This window comes from Epinephelus moara, chromosome 12 (genome assembly GCF_006386435.1).
Source record: "Epinephelus moara isolate mb chromosome 12, YSFRI_EMoa_1.0, whole genome shotgun sequence".
Taxonomy (NCBI): Eukaryota; Metazoa; Chordata; class Actinopteri; order Perciformes; family Serranidae; genus Epinephelus; species Epinephelus moara.
This window is the reverse complement of record NC_065517.1, coordinates 230,391-248,012: the sequence shown is the minus strand read 5'-3', so window position 1 is coordinate 248,012 and position 17,622 is coordinate 230,391. Positions and strand designations below refer to the sequence as shown.

The following is a 17,622-nucleotide window of genomic DNA, read 5'->3' as shown; positions in this document are numbered from 1 at the left end:
GCTGCGGGCCGCTGCGGGCGAGCAGAATCACTTCCGCCTCGGGTGCTGTATTCTGGTTTGCTGACTTCCGCTGTGTGTCCGACCCGAGCGAGGCTACGCTAAATAGCCATATAGAGAAAGGCTTTTTTGTCACTGTTGGGTTCAAATAAATATGCGGATCTTCAAGGGGGGGTGATACAAACTAGGGACAGTTTTATTAATGGTAAAAAGTTCCGCACAGCTGCTTTAAGAACAGTCTTAAGTGCGGTGAAGTTTGTGGAAATGTGAACGGCTCGTTTCTCCTCTGACACATCACATACCTGTGTGCCGCCACGGCTCGGCTGTTCAGGTACTTTTGGGCAATCATGACACCAAGAAGAGGAAATTATTGGACCTGGAGCCAGGCTTCTCGGTCACCGGTAAGCCGTTATCTTGTGCCACAGAGCACTATGGCCACCATATTTGACAGGAATACGTATTCCTGTCCATGTCTGTGTCTCTGACCCCCGTTCAACCCACAACTGGCAGGATTCACCTTTCGTTTCTGCTGCTGGTTGAAATCTGTACTCGCACAGCATGCTTATTTTGCTCGCACAAAACTATTTTTAGTTGCAAATGCAAGTAACGTTAAAATGCTCGCACAGTAGAGCCCTGTAGTGGAAAACAAATCACTGTAGCGTTGGTGGTGTTTCTGGCCTTGCATGTCATGCTGTTGTGATGAGTGAATGTCATGAGTCTTTTTTAGTGAAGTGAAGCCAAGCTTTCAACCGCTTCTGTCTCTCCACCATTACGTCTACTTTGTTTTTGAACGTACTGCTGACTGACGAGCGTGACCACGTAAAGATTCGGCGTAATGAAAAGAATCGATAAGGGAATCGTTAAGCATAAAGGCTAATGATGTCGATGAATTGAACCAGTTGGAACCGGTTCTTAACAGGAACCGGTTCTCGATTCCCATCCCTACAAACTGGTGATGGCTAGCCAATTGGACATCGTGTTGATTGACAAACAGAGGAAAGCAGTGGTGACAGATGTAGCAATTTGGATCGACAACAACATCAGGAAGAAGGAACACGAGAAGCTTGAAAAATACCAAGGGCTGAAAGAGGAGCTAGAAAAGATGTTGGGAGAAAAGGCAACAGCGTTGCCAGTGGTAATTGGAGCACTCAGGGCTGTGACCCCCAATCTGAGAGAGTGGCTCCAGCAGATTCCAGGTACAACATCCAAGGTCTCTGTCCAGAAGAGTGCACTTAGCAACAGCTAAGATAGCACTCAGAACCCTCAAACTCCCAGGCTACTCCTAGTAGAGGACCCAAAGTTTTTAATAGGTTGCTTAGCAACCTATTAAAAACTGGCCCACTGATATTTTTTGGTTTTAAAATCCAGCCTAATTGAATTTATAATTGAATAGCCCTGGTTTACAGTGCCATTGTCTTGTTTTAGATACTTTTTTTTTTACAGTGTATAAACATATTGCTATCTGTACATAGCAATCCAATGTTTATGTTTACCTTTTTCAGATTATTGTCTTATTTTAAGCTGAATGTCTATTCTGTGTATGCACATTGAAAGCAACAAAATAAAAATAAAAAACTCATGGCCAATAAAGGTGATTCTAATTATTAGTGTCTTGTTAACACAGTTAAGAGTGAGGTATCTCCCTCACAAAAGAGGACTAATAATTTTTCTTCTGTAGGCGAACACATATTTGGTGAGCAACGTTGCTTAGTTTGAATCTACACCTTTGAAAACAGTTCAACCAAAATCACTGTGTACTTCACAAAGGTAGTATTTACTGCAGGGCTGTCAAAACTGCCCTCTCAAATTTCCTTTCGTCACACTGACTACCACTGTAGTGTTGGAATAGTTTGAGAGACCGCTGCTTTTTAAGATAAGATAAGATAAGATAAGAAAAATACAAATCTAGGCCACATATTGCACATGATGCATCATAGCCCTGACACATGATCTACATGAGGTCCATATAAACATACAGTAATCTTTAAAACATATACAAACACACACACTCTCACACACATCAATACAGAACCACCATGTTCCTCAACATTACTGCAAAACCCCTGTGGCTTTAGAAGCATTTAGAATCCTGACTGAGGTAGGCACAAATGAATTCTTAAAACGATTCAGCCTGCAGTGGGGAAGCCTGTAGCGTTTGCAAGATGGTAAAAGTTCATACTCAGAGTAAAGGACATGGGTCTCATCAGACAAGATTCTTAGATCTAAAATCAAGAATCACTCGTCTGACACAAACTGCCATAAAAGTGATAGGGAGGTCTGAAAGGCTCCCTCTACAGGCTACTTATGAGCAGTCTGTGCTCAGACAGGTACAGAGAATCTTGTCTGATGAGACCCATGTCCTTTACTCTGAGTATGAACTTTTGCCATCTGGCAAACGCTACAGACTTTCCCACTGTAGGGTGAATAGTTTTAAGAATGGTATGGTAATCTACCATACCATGCCAACATGCCATACCTGAGAATACTTTCCAAAACAGCCTGATACAATAGGAACATTACTCGATCGACACCAAACACCCTGAGTCTGTGCAAGAAGTACAGTCTTTGCTGCAAACGAGAACACAGATGATCTACATGGACTTGCCAACTGAAAAGGTTATCAAGGTGAACACCAAGATACCTGTAAAAGTTGACTTGGTTGATTTTTTCTCCATGGATACACAATGGTGTGTGATCCCCTACTAGCTTTGGGTCCAGCACCATTTCTTCTGTTTTCTTTACGTTTATAGTGAGGTGATTTTCATCACACCACTTAACATAGGTTTGCACTTCACTGAAGTATGTTATGGGCTCTGTATGCTTGTACAGCAAGCTCAGGATTGCAGTGTCATCAGAAAACTTAAAAATAAAATTATCTGTGTGGCTGCGGCAACAATCATTGGTATACAACGAGAATAGCACTGGTGAGCTTACACAGCCCTGGGGTGCTCATGAAGTCATAGATTTAGTGGCAGAAAGTGTATTGTTAATTCTGACATTCTGGAAGCTATTGGTTAAAAAGGAATAGAACCATTTTATGATAAAGGGGCTTATGTTCATATCATTCATCTTCTTTATCAGTAGGTAAGGTTGCAGTGTGTTAAAAGCTGAACTAAAATCAATAAATAAGAGACACGCATAGGCCACAGGGGACTCTAGATGCTTAAGGGCAAGGTGAGTGATACCATTAATCGCATCATCTGTACCTCTCCCTTGTCTATAGGCAAATTGGAATGGGTCTCGCTCTGAACATATGTCCCTTTGCAATAACGACACCATAAATTTCTCAAAACATTTCATGACAATTAAGGTTACTGCCACTGGTCTGTAATCATTATTTTGACTGCATTAGGGCTGCAACGATTAGTCAACTAATCGACTATCAAAATAATCTGACTGTTATTTATACATTTCTGCATCAATGTCTTGTCATCCATTGTTGTTGAAATCTGACAGTCACACATGTATAAATTTTGTATTTGTATTTTTCATTATCCTGACGACTGCTGTGATTCACACATAGTCATGCGAATGTTGTCATTTATACGTTTATTTACTTATTTTCTTTCTGTTTTCAGCATAGGCTGATTGATCTGTCACATGATCCAGTCACGTGATATTTTCACACATTCTTAATGTGATTTAAACACCTGTTTGTAATTTGACTGGCTCATATCCTGATGAAGACTCGTTGAGTCGAAAGGTGTTGATATTCCTGTGCTTATTAAAGGATTTTTAATATTACCCCAGAGTAACTCAGACTTTTCAGTTTGGACTGCATTTTTGAACATCTTTTGAAACTTTCAGTTTACAATCATGATAGTCCTACTGTTTTTATTACTATAATCTGTGACTATTTTAGTGGTCGTAGGCCTCATCTTCCATGGGGGGGACCACATTTTGCGCAAGGGGACGCATTTGCGCATATGTGCAATGGATGCGCATATGCGCTACCGTGAGGCGCGCGTACAATCAGCTCGAGGAAGGAGAGAAGAGACCTGTAATCTGACCGTGCATGCGTAGCTGCAATGATTGACAGCACTCGACATCTGACCAATCAGAGGGGTGCGCCAGCAGGCACTTGCAGAGCTGCAGCAGGTGAAGAGTAGTCGACATGTTGTCCAAAAGACATCACGAGTCAGAGCACCAACACCTAAGCTGCAACTCATTAGATAGGAATCTCTGTCTCCAGTCTCTGTCTAGACTGGAGAATTTTTTTTTTTTTTTTTCCAGTGGCCCTGATTAACATTTATTGAATGTCTTGTTAACGCCCTATGCATTCACCTCTGATGAAAAGGAGTGGTAAAATGATTGGTGGTCGTATATATTGATAGGCTATAAACTTTAGCCAATATATAATATATTGGCTAAAGTTTATAGCCTATCAATTTATGTTGTTAATATAAGTTTTCGACTATTTTTATGGAGGTAAATGTCGCCATCTGTTGGTGAATTTAATACATAACAGTCAGCTTTTGAGGAGACAAATACTGATTGAAATGAGTGTGTAACTGAACTAAACTTGGCAAATTTGGGCAATTTGGTCAGGGGCAGCCCTGTGTGTGACAGTATGCATCTGTGCTGTCCTCAGTCAGCTGGGGTCTGGAGAAACTAACATGTGCTATATACTTAGTAGTGCATGGATTACAAAGTATTTAAAAGTCTAGTGTGAAGAACTTTATAGGCATAACTGGAATATAATATAAAAAGTATGATTTCTTTAGTGTATACTCAAATAAAAATAAGAGCTGTAGTGCTTTCGTTACCTTAGAATGAGCTGTTTGTATCTACATAGCGAGTGGGTCTTTGCCTACAGAGATTGCCATGCTGCACCACCATGTTTCTACAGTAGCCCAGAACAGACAAACCAAGCACTGGCTCTTGGTAGGGACATCCGCATTTTAAATTTCTTGTGTAAGTAATCGTAGTTAGCAGCAACTCTGCAACGAGAGCATCAGAAAAACACTGATATTTTTTGTTTGTTTGTTTGTTTGTTTTTTGAATGAAACTGCTTTGTTCTGTGTTTTTACAGGTTTAAATCACCTGATCGGTTTGTTATAGAGAGGAAGAGACGTCTGTGGATAATTCAGCTCCTGGTAAAAAAAAAAACTCCACAATGTCTGGATCTTAAGTTATCAGAGAAAGCAAGCCAGCACACATTAGCAGGTGCTGGGCTCGCAGCCTGTCACTGACATACCAAAAAGCTTTGAAGAAACGCTTATTTGAAACGCTAATTTGTTTGCTTAATTGTAAACCTGCTTTATTCAGTGTTTTCACTAGTTTATATTAGTTGGTCTGTTTGTTTTGGAGAGGAAGAGAGCTTTGTGGATAATTCAGCTCCCAGTAAAAACCTACTGAACAATGGACACTGAAGGAATTCTAACTTGTTTCATCTGGTTGTAATTTGCAATCCTCACTAGTAGATGTCACTAAATCCCTCTAAATCTTATACAGTGCTCCTTTAAAGGTTGTTATGACTAGAAGTCTTGGACCTGGTTCAAATGGATCCATGGAAACCCTACCTGAAGAAAAAACTCCCTGCATGATCATGCATGTGGGTAAAATTTTCTTTTGAAATGATAGTGAGACAGCATGTCCTCATAGCTGACAAGTAGTTCACTCTGATCCACTCGGGTATTACACATTGACATTTGTACCCAAGACCCACGGTAAAAGAAGGGCACCCTACCCAGACCCAGACTGACTAAACTTGAGTCCTGGGTCAGGTCTGGATTACTAGGAACCAAGTAGACCAGTAAAACCTCTAGTGGTGACCTAAAGGTTGTCAAAGAGGGTTTACAGTCTCAATCAAAAGTCTCCAGGATGTGGGGAAGAGTGAAGCTCTGCAAATGTATAACCCCTGCCACAGTGCCCTTACAGCTGAACACACCACCATGTTTCACAACGCTCTGTCTGTTAAAGTGAACAAACATCCTGTAAGTGGTCTTCTTTGATCAGAGGCACTGACAGCTTACCTCTTCTGACTCCTGCTTAGGAGATGATCTCACTGATCCTCTCGATGTGGGAGCCTAAAACAGGAACATAATGACATAAAATGTAAGAAACAACTGATACCTGTGGAAAACCATAGATCACTTTCTGTGATGAAACTTCAAAGGGCTCCAACAGTGCCAGTTCATAGACAAACAGTTAAGTCCAGATGAAATGCCATTTGAAGAGTATCAGCTTCATTATTATGACATATTTCTGGGTGAAACAGGACAGAGAGATGGGATATGATGTTAAGAGGAATTTGATTTCATTGATGAAAAGTGGGCATGTCATAACAGTAAACCTCAGATGGTGTACACAAATGGATGGTAGTATTCATCAGGGAGAGACGAAGTCCATTGTATGCTCAATATAATGTTGCTGTTGTGTTACATGTTACGCCTCTTTTGCTTGAGAAATGCAGGCATGCCATCTAAGAAATCACACACTGGGGCAGCATGATGACCCCGTTGTTTAGTTCTGTGTAAAAAAGTGAAGCCAGCATAATAAAGGATCTTCGTTGTGGTAGTATCACAGGATATCTGCATAAAAAGGGCCTCAGATTTAAGGTGAGTGCAGAGCAGAAGAATGTGAAAGCAGCCCTCTAATGTCACAATCTGCACATACATCATTAAACATCAAACCAAATGACCACAAGCAAAACACATCTTGAGCTGAGGAGGACTTTTAAGACATTTACACATTTCAAACATTTTATGCAATATTAAGAAGATGATTGTTTATTAAACAGCTGCTACCAACAACTAGGGTCAGTGTCGTCTAATGATTGAATTAGTAAAATGTAGTAACCATTGAAGATGCCCATGGCAATTTCCCAGAACCCAAAGCGATGTCTTTAAATTGCTTGTTTGGAACAACCAAGAGTCTAAAACCCAAATATCTTCATAAAACAAAGAAAAACAACCAACCCTCAGTTTTAAGAATAGTTTCTAGTTCTTTGTTTTCTTCATTGTGTCATCTCACCTCTTTGTCTGCTTCAGACAGCATGGCTACAAAGTTATCAGGAAAGACCCCTTCTCTGCCCCCAATCTCCCCTCGCCACCATCCGGACTCTCCTGTATCCTATTTAAAAAGAGTGAATGATGACAACATTTATGGAATCAATTTGTTCATTGCTTTTTTCACTTTGTATCTAACATGCTTGTTATTTCTTTATTTGCTGCAAGACGCAGATTCAGAAGTAAAGAGAAACAACTTGACAAAGCAGTGTCCAATGTTAAAGTCATTATGCTGTTTTCTGTACAATTAAAACAGGGTGCACTTCTCAACAGTCTCCACTAGATGGTGCTAGCTTCCTAATCTAATCTTGGCAGGGAAACTGATGGGAGTCATGATTATGAGTCACTATTCTCCTATGAAATAACAGCCCTGAGTCAGGGTCATCATATGTGGATACCTAGTCAGAGGCTGCTGAGCTGAGCCACCACAGTCTGTATATCTCTATGTGCTGGCTGGGTGCCATGTAATGGTTGACTCCTGAATGACAGAGACTCTGTAGACTCTGTGCCAATTCTCTGGATTAAAGCTGGTAACTGAGACAACTAATAGGTAATGGTGTGACAGCAAAATGCTATGGACAATTAGTACCTTTAGAGAGCACACATATGAAATATAATTAAAGTGACAAACTACAACAAAACACATTATTTACAAATGCCTAGAGTATGGCAGGAGACATGCAATGTGATGGATGAGCTGCAACACTGGTTTCACTGTGTATTTACTGCTGCAGGATATTTTTTGGTTTTCTATAACTTACCTGAAGTTTCCGTTAATTTCTCTCAAAAGGTAGCTGTAAATATGTTGTCAAATCATCCATTAAACCTCTGACCTCTAACACATTCTGTAACCACTGGCTATTAGGGGGTGCACCGATTCATTGGCTGAACTTGATAAAATTATCTGTTTTTGACACCATAGAAAGCCGTATTACAGAAGTATCCGCAGCTATTAGGGAAGAGATCTCATCCCTATATCAAAGCATCCAGAAATCTATTTTAGAACTGAAAAACGACACAGCTGTAAATGACGCCACTCTGAAAGAATTGGAGAAATGCGTTACAAGCCATTTGGACAGCCTCTCGGCACCTCATGCTAAAGTGGAACGTCTTTGGAGGAGAAACTCAGCACACAGAGTAAGTCAGACCAAAAGACCCACTGTGACTTTTCATCCTGAGATTACATTATTATCACGTTCGTAAGGAAATATTACGGAGGGCCGCGGAAAAGAAGACCTTAGAAGCCCAGGGACTAAAAATACACATATTTCCAGACTTTGCCCCATCTGTGGTAAAACGGAGAGCAGCATTCACTAAAGTCAGAGAGATGCTACGAGGGAGAGCAAACGTCAGATACGGACTAGTGTACCCGGCCAGATTAATGGTAACGTATAGAGATGTGAAAATGTGGGAGGGGGACCCAGCTGTCTTACTATCTTAACGTTACCACTTAAAGGTCAACTAGTCAAGGTTTGACCCTAGCCAGCTGGAATGTATGTGGCTTGAACAATCCAGTAAAGAGAGGGAAGGTGTTTGCCCATCTTAAGTCATTATCACCAGATGTATTATTTCTACAGGAAACTCATTTTAAAAATTATTCTCATACCAGACTTAAGTGTAAATGGATCGGAAATGCATACCGTTCATCTTTTCCTGCAAAAGCTAGAGGTACAGCAGTTATGAGAAGGAAAGGCATTCCTTTAATTCACAAAGCTACAGTATCTGATAAAGAAGGTCGATTTTTGAAGTAAGTGGGGAGATTTGTTCTACACCTCTTACCCTGTTGAACATATATGCACCCAATGTGGACAATTCATCATTCTGCAAGAAAGTGACATCTCTTATACCAGACATGTCCCAACAAACCTTGTCATTGGAGGTGATTTCAACTGTGTGTTAGATCCGTACCTAGATAGATCTTTCAGCCGCAGAACTGATAAAAGCAGTTTGAGTGTCTTCCTTAATACATTTATGAATAATTATAATATGTTTGACATCTGGAGAATTGCAGACTCTTTTTACTCAGTAACTCATAACTCATATACCAGGATAAATTATTTTCTCATTGATGCAAAACTGATGCATTATGCTGTAGATGCAAAATATCATAACATTGTGATTTCAGATCCCAGTCCTCTCACTTGCACTCTAAACATTTAGAATATGGAGAAACCACAAATGAATTGGAGGTTAAACCCTCTGCTACTCACTGAAAGAGAATTGTGTGATTATCTAAAAACCCAGATATCTCTCTACTTTGATACTAATGACAATTTGGAGACTACTCCTGCTACACTTTGGGAGACATTTAAAGCATTTCTCAGATGCTGTGTCATTTCATATGAAGCATCTAGAAAGAAGAAAAATAAGCCGAAATAACTTGAAATAGATCATCAAATAAAACTGCTTGACAGAGAAAATGCCCAAACACCTTCTAATAAATTACATAAAAAATATCATCTTTGAAATATGAATACAACAAGATACTCTCAGCAAAATATTGAAATCTTTAATTTGACTCTTTACCCTTGACTGCTGTAACACTGGAATTTCTCAACTGTGGGATCAATAAAGGTGTATCTTATCTTATCTTATCTTAAAAGTAAGCAAGGCATTCTTATATACCCAGCAGAAATATCTCGAATTCAGTGATAAACCACACAGTAGGGCTGCACAATATTGGAAAAAACTGACATTGCAAATTTTTTTTTGTTTGGTTTTCTGCAATATATTGCGATATTAAAAAATACAAGAATTCTCCCCAGATGACTTACACTAAGAAAATTAAAAAATAGTGGGGGGGCTTTTACTCACCACAACTGCAGAGGCTAGCAGCTTCATTTGAAACAAACTACATTATAAAAGGGCCATTATTTATTAATCCCTCTGTATCTTTATATTTTTACTTTTTATCCGCTCTTGTTGCCTTGATAAAGTTAATGCATCACACCGTCATTTCAAACTCAACACTTCCTGAATTTGTTTCAATTAAAAGCTCCTTATAACCTTGTTAAACATTTGCAGGAACTTGTTGTGGAGGATTCAGTGGCTTATATGTTTGCGTACGGTACTTCAAATGGAGCTCCTGCCATCTGCTGGCGCTTTTTAGGTGACTACAACAACATTTCGGCTGGCACATGAACAGACACAGTGACTGAAATGATAGTAAAAGTAATAAAAATAGGACAAGAATAACCCAATGACATCACACACGTCGTGAAAGACGACCGGGGATAATTGGTGTGTACCATTGTGTCGTTTCTGTCGGGGCAAGTCACAGCACGATTTTATGACTCCACAATCATGTAATGTGACATAGTGACTTTCAGAACGGACAAAGAAGTCATGTAGTGTGTACCAGGCATAAATCCTCCTTTACCATTTCTCCCTCTTGCATGTCACTCATTTTCAGTGTGTGACTGCAGCGTGTGCATGAAGGGGGGAGGGGCTGCTGAGTGTTCAGAGAGGCCAGCGGAGCTTTCTTCAGAACTGCTTTTCTGAAGCAAAACAAAAGTTTACATGTTCTAGAAAAAGAGAAAACATTGCATGTCCTGCGATGTGACTATTGCACATGCACACATCGCGATGGTGATGTATCGTGCAGCCCTACCACACAGACTTTTAGCCCGGCAGCTCAGAAAACAGGACAACAACCACGCAATACACAAAATCATATCTGACAAAGGTGAGATCCTAAAGGGACATTGTGTAGCATTTTCAGATTTTATTGACAAAAATCAATGTCTGCATTCATAAATATGTCATCATTGGTGTATTATTACCTCCACCAATAATCTGACTTATTCTCGTAACAGGAGAATTTCGGATTTGTTTGTACATTGGGCAGGTAAGTCGTTTGGGGGGTTCCATAATGTTTCGCCATCTTGAAAATACATCCGGCAGCAAGGGACATATAGCACTACCAGGCCCACCTTTGGCATTTTCGTTGAGAGCCAGGCCAGCGCTGTGTGACTGAGAAGCCAAAGGAGAGGAGCAAGACGCGCTTCGCTCCTACCCCAGCACTACTGCAGCATAACAAAGTCCCACTCTTTGAGCATAATGCTTGATCATACATATAAAGCATCACGGGAGAAGGAATCCTCATCGCCAAGAAAGCGCAAAGGGGGAATCAAAAAGGCAAAGTGACCGGTGAATTCAAAAAACGAGGGTCAACATCAGGGTAGCCTTTCCCAGGTGGAAAGAGCAGCTGAAGGAGAAAGGTCTTAAAAGGGCCGCTGTGATTGGCCTGCTGGCCTGCCTGTCATTTTTTTCCCTACAGGCGGGCCAGGCCAATGCAATCACAGGCCAGCGCCGCTGTCATCGGTGCAGTGATGGGTTGAGTTGTGTGAGGTTGAGCCACTTGTCATTTGTCAAAAGACAAGACGTGATTGGTTTTTGTTTCAATTTACATCCGCCCCAACAGTCCTATGTTGTAAACACAGCCAGCATGGTGAGGAGGGGGTTTGTCAACTCGTGTCCCATGTGTCTGTGTAGGAGCCTGAATGAATACTCCATGAAGTATTGGATGACATGGTTTCATCAATGTTATCATAGCTTTGTGGCTACCGTTGTTGCAACACGCGTTTGAAACAATGAGGCGCTAGAGTGCGCTATCCGTTTGAATGCAATACACGATTTCAATGTTAGATGGGAGAAATTCCTACACACTGTGGCTTTAACGAAATCCAAAGATACTAATGACCGATTTCTCCAATTTTATAAAAAGCTGTACACATCCAAAATGATGGATGAGAGATTTTCTTGATAAATGCAACCTCTTACAACTAGATGAGGCAGAGTTAGATCAGCTGAACTCTTAAATTTCAATTCAAGAAATCCAAAAAGCCATCACTTCAGAGCAGTAAAGCCCCTGGCCCTGATGGCCTTCCCAGTGAGCCTATAAAAGATTTAATGAAATTCTTTCTCCATACTTACATAGGATGTTTACTCAAGCTCACACTGATGGTGCCCTTCCTCCTGCCCTAACGGAAGCAGTTATCACTATGTTATATATCAAGGGTAAGGACCCAGAAGAAGTGGGTTCCTTTCGTCCTATTTCTCTGTTAAATGAAGATGGCAAATTGTTTTCCAAAGTTCTGGCCAATAGACTAAGTCCCCTTTTAGGTAAATTAGTGCATTCAGACCAGACAGGTTTTATACCAAATAGATACTCCTTTTTTAACCTTAGGCGACAATTCAACATCATATACTCTACTGACAGACCGAGAGAAGAACTAGCTGTTCTGTCGCTTGATGCAGAAAAGACATTTGACCAAGTCGAATGGCCCTATCTGTTTGAAATTTGAAAAATTAATTTCACTGGTCAAGTTTCTCTTCAACAACCCCTGTGCACAAATCCTTACAAATCAAACACTGTCCCCTCGCTTCAATTTATACACAAGACAAGGATGCCCTTTATCACCCTTGATTTTTACCCTAGCAACTGAGCCTATGGCTGTGCAATTAATCGTCTGGTGGTCTCTATTACGATTTTGAGGCCAAACGATTTCAAAATTAATGAAATTGAGGGTAAACAATTTTTGGTCACAGACGCCTGGAGATGTTATTTTGTCTTCTACGGAAGCCGTGCATGCGCAATACCGCCCCCTCCCCTCCTCTCCTCTATTCACTCCACGAGCCAGTCAAGTAGGTGAACTACAAATAATGCGAGGGGCAGGTGATCGCGGAAAATTTCAAAAACAGCGTGCAGAAAATGGCAGAGGGAGAGCGAGAGAGGTTGGTCTGTTTGTGTGTGTGTGTTTGTGTGTGTGTGTGCGTGCGCGCACACGTGTCTGTGTGTGCGCATCGGGGCCGAACTCCGCTGTGCGCGATACAGAGAGCAGATGAGGAAATGTTAACGCGTGACCATGTAGAGATAGAAATGACATGACGTTGCGTAAACAATATGTCATCACGTGCGCCGCATAATCATTTGCATAATCGTGATTATGATTTTTTTTCCCCCACAATCGAGCAGCCCTAAATGAGCCTCTTGCTCAGAGTATCTGCTAAATAAAATATCATTATATGTTAGTGATGTTTGCTTATACATTACTCAGCCACAATCTAAGATTCCAAACCTACTTGAAAAAAATAAACTCATTTGGATCTTTTCTGGATATAGGATAAAATGAAGTAAAAGTGAGTTGATGCCCATACATGTACAAGATGTCTCCTGGTTACAAAATCTTCCTTTTAAAATATCTCCAGAGAAATTTACATATCTAGGAATTCAGATTAAAAAATATCAGAAACCTTTTTTCAAGGCAAACATTCCTCCTCTGTTTTCTAAATTGCTTTCTAAGTCAAATATACAATTCTGCCACTAAAATGGTCTTTCTGCCTCAATTACTGTACTTATTTCAGAATATACCTGTGTTTCTCGCTAAATCCTTCTTCAAACATTTAGACTCAATTGTGGTCCCTTTTTATGGAACTACAAAACACATAGAACTGGCGAGAAACACCTCTGCAAATCTAAAAAAGAGGGGGTTCTGGCACACTCATGACATATTGGCTAGATGACGCTTGTAAACCTCACTCTATAGATGGCATTTTTCTGTCACCTTACACTATTGAAAAATCTCCTTTTAATTGTCATGATGTGATTCACACTACACTTAGAATCTGGAAACGAATTAAGATAAGATATACTCTATTGATCCCCCATATCCCACACTTTACCCATTGTTGGGAGCCTAACCTTTGCACCAGCTAATCTAGATAATGCTTTTACAATCTGTAAAAAGGCAGGTATTCACACTATAGGAGACTTATACATTGAGGGCACCTTTGCTTCTTTTGCTCAAATACAGGGTAAATATAAACTTCTTCAGATACTTGCAAATAAGAGACTACGTTATCAATCAATCAATCAATCAATTTTATTTATAAAGCCCAATATCACAAATCACAATTTGCCTCACAGGGCTTTACAGCATACGACATCCCTCTGTCCTTTGGACCCTCACAGCGGATAAGGAAAAACTCCCCAAAAAAAACCCTTTAACGGGGGAAAAAAACGGTAGAAACCTCAAGAAGAGCAACTGAGGAGGGATCCCTCTTCCAGGTTATGACATACCTGCAAAATTTTGAGACTTTTAGAGGCTCCAGTCTTGACAGATGCTCTGAATCCACATCAGACTCTGGAAAATTAATATCTTACATGTATGACACCTTACGTCGTCAGCCCAGTTGATCATAATGTAGTAAAAACCACATGGGATGAAGACATGCGGGTTGAGATCTGGGACACCTTGTGGAAGGAGAGTCTAGAGCACATCCATCGCTGTTCAAACAACGCAAGGCACTGTTTAATTCAATTTAAAATTCTACACCGTTTTCATTACTCCAAGGACAGATTACACAGAATATACCCCCAAATTCCTCCTACTTGTGACAGATGCCTTTTAACAAATCATACTCTACTCCACAGTTTTGCTCTGTGTCCCAAAGTTAAGACCTACTGGATCACCATTTTCAAACTAATATCTAGAATACTTCAGATCCAGCTTGAACCTGAACCCGTCATTATTATTCTAGGAATGTCTGATGATGTTAGGAAATTAAGCAAACTGCAGCAATGTTTCCTATCCTATAGTCTCATTATTGCAAAGAAACTGCTCCTTATGCACTGGAAAAAGAAAGAAGTCCCCATGGCAAAGGCTGGCTTAGTGACCTTACAAACACACTTCACCTAGAAAGAATAAGATACACTCTTATGGTAAAACTAAAATGAAATCGACATTATGATGGAAGGGAAGGACTGGTGGGGTGGAGGATGTCCCTTTTTTCTTTCTTTTTATAAAAAATATATATATTTTTATTATTTTTCATTGTGTTTTTTATTTTCATCTTATGGTATGTGTGTATGTATGCATGTTTATGCTGTGCATATCAGGGGCGATTGCTCTTAGACAACAAGGGAGGCTGAACTTCCCCTAAAATTTCATAGAAGAAATGGTCAAATATGCACTATTGAATTTACATTAAAATAAGAATTTACATTGCATTAAACGTGCGCTAGGATGCATTTAACATTATGATTATGATGTTCAAATGTCAGCTGTTTATCACCCGTTTTCAAACGTGACCTCCCTGTCATACATTCTCGTGTCAGCACAGTGGAAGTGGAGCTTTCACTAAGCAGGTTTTTTTCATGCAACAAAGCGAGACAGTCATTGGATAAATGCGACAAAATTGTCACTTTCAGGGAGGCTCAGCTTCCTCGGGACCTAATGGAGCGGTAGGCAGGAGAGGACGCTCGGTGTATGCATGATGATTGGAGGAATTGTCTAAAAGGCGGAACCTCTTTGTGATTGACAGCACTTTGGAAACACACACCGGCATCAGCGAGTGGAGTCTTCTGACAGAGTGCCGTCCGGAGTTCCTTATTTCCATAAGCGATATAGCTCATTTTCACCGTTTGTACAGTACACACACAACACACACTGTAAATAAAGACATAAACGTTGCATTATTGGGTTTGTACCCTGTTTAGTGTTTTTAGTTAGTTTGTTTGTTCGTTGAATCACAAAGCTGTAGTTGTTTTGTGTGTGTGCAGTTGGTATGACAGGGTCACAAACTATTTTCTGCATAAGGAGCGGAGGGCAGAATTCATATAACAAATGTGTGTTTCAGTAATATTTGAGAATGTTCAGAGAATGTTGTTACATAGCACTGTTTGTTACCTGGGCCAGTGTTAAGGTGCTGCTCCTTTCAGGGCAACTTATTTTGAGAGAAAATCAGTTCAGTGGTGTAGACACAGTTCAGGTGTTGAAACCCATCTGAAAAACTTTGAGGTGTGTTTTGCTGTGGTTCTATGGCATGAGTTTGTTTGAAAAACGGCTTCAATTAAATGTTCCTTTTATAAGTTACTGCCTCGCTACAATATGACAAATTTTATGATGTAAACTTAAAGTGAGCTTCCCCCGGTTTGAAAGACTAGCAGCCGCCACTGGTATATGTAAATATGTTTCCTTATTACTTTTCAAAATATGTTCACAAAAAATTTAAAAAGAGCATATAACAAGACAACTGCATGTATGTGTATGTGTATGTACACTGACACATTGCTTGTCTATTTATGACGCTATTTGTTGACATGCTCTAATAAAACAACTTTGAAACAGTTTGAAACTGTTTGGCAGATGGCCTCTGTGATCTCACTGTTGTGTGATGAGATGGCTAGTTGCAGCCGATATCCTGGCATCCCAGAGACAAAAGAAAATGTGCTCGCCTTCAGGACGAAAGGACGCAGTAAACTGTTGTCGCACCAGAGAATGTACCCTATTGTTTCCCTGATAATGCTACATTGTGAACAACGAATACATGTTGAAATCAGCAGAAGTAAAGCTAGTTAGCTGTTAGCAGCTTGAGGCCACAACTAACAGCTGACAGAGGTTGCATGCGTTCAAGCTCTTTTTATTAAAAATGAGAATTGGGCAAAGGTAAATTATGACGCCTTCATGACGTGTTCAGATGTAATCTTGTAAAGTGTAGTTTCTGGCAAGAAACTTAAATAAATGCAGTTGTTTAAAGGAGACATTTGTTGTTTGGGCGGCAGTAGCTCAGTCCATAGGGACTTGGGTTGGGAACCAGAGGGTTGCCTGTTCAAGTCCCCGTCCGGACCAAAATATGGAGCGTGGACTGGTAGCTGGAGAGGTGCCCTCCTGGGCACTGCCAAGGTGCCCCTGAGCAAGGCACCGAACCCCCCAACCGCTCTGAGCGCCTGTCATGGGCAGCCCACTCTGACATCTCTCCACTTAGTGCATGTATAGGTCCTGTTTGTGCATGTGTGTGTTCGGACCTGTGTGTAATTGACAAACAGAGTGAAAAAATTGAATTTCCCCTCGGGGATTAATAAAGTATATAAAATTAAATTAAATTAAAATTAAATATAAAATAGATATTAGAGAGGGAATTATGAATTATACAGAGTAAACAGTCTTTTGAAGCAGTTATTTTTTGAAAGAAATTTTCATGTTAAAGGTTATATTTAAGTTTATAAATGTGTATGATTGAGTTTGTGCTCATTCAAAGGTAGTGTAATGAAGGACTGAATGACTTTTCAAAAGTTCAGTTATTTCTTTTTATAGTGTAGATTTTGTTGTTTCTCTGGCACAAAAGGGGCAACATAAAACAACAAAACAAAGTAAACAAAAATATAAAAGTACCAGTATCTGCTAACTGCCAAACTGTCTTTTTAAACATCGGTATCGCTATCTGACCGGAATTTAAAATTCAGTGCATCTCTGCTAGGCATGCTGGGAAAACTGAGGTCCTATTGGGAAAAGCCTAACTTGCCCACAATCTCTAGCCACGTATAGAGCCTGTCTATGTCAACGTCGACTTCCTTTTTAAATTAGTACGTTTACAGAACAACAAGACACAAAAACAAGGTTCTGTTTGAAGTCTAAATTTGGTCTGTGTTCACAAAGGACTCGTCTCGTCTCGTCGTCCTCCGCTTATCCGGGTCCGGGTCGCGGGGGCAGCAGCCTCAGCAAAGAAGCCCAGACAGTCCTCTCCCCAGCCACCTCCGTCAGCTCTTCCGAGGGAACCCCGAGGCGTTCCCAGGCCAGCCGGGCGATGTAATCCCTCCAGCGTGTCCTGGGGC

At 40.4% G+C, this 17,622-nt stretch overlaps 1 protein-coding gene across 2 annotated transcripts in view; it reads right to left on the bottom strand.

The window, feature by feature from the left end:
* The window catches only part of cd2ap (CD2-associated protein), a 289,563-nt gene that overhangs the window by 103,286 nt on the left and 168,655 nt on the right, over positions 1–17,622 (bottom strand). For both annotated transcript variants that reach the window (XM_050058858.1, XM_050058859.1), the window contains exons 9-10: positions 6,973–7,071; positions 5,973–6,026 (exon numbers count right to left, since the gene is read on the bottom strand). In XM_050058858.1, the coding sequence (XP_049914815.1) occupies positions 5,973–6,026; positions 6,973–7,071 (153 nt within the window). The remainder of the gene's footprint in view (positions 1–5,972; positions 6,027–6,972; positions 7,072–17,622) is intronic.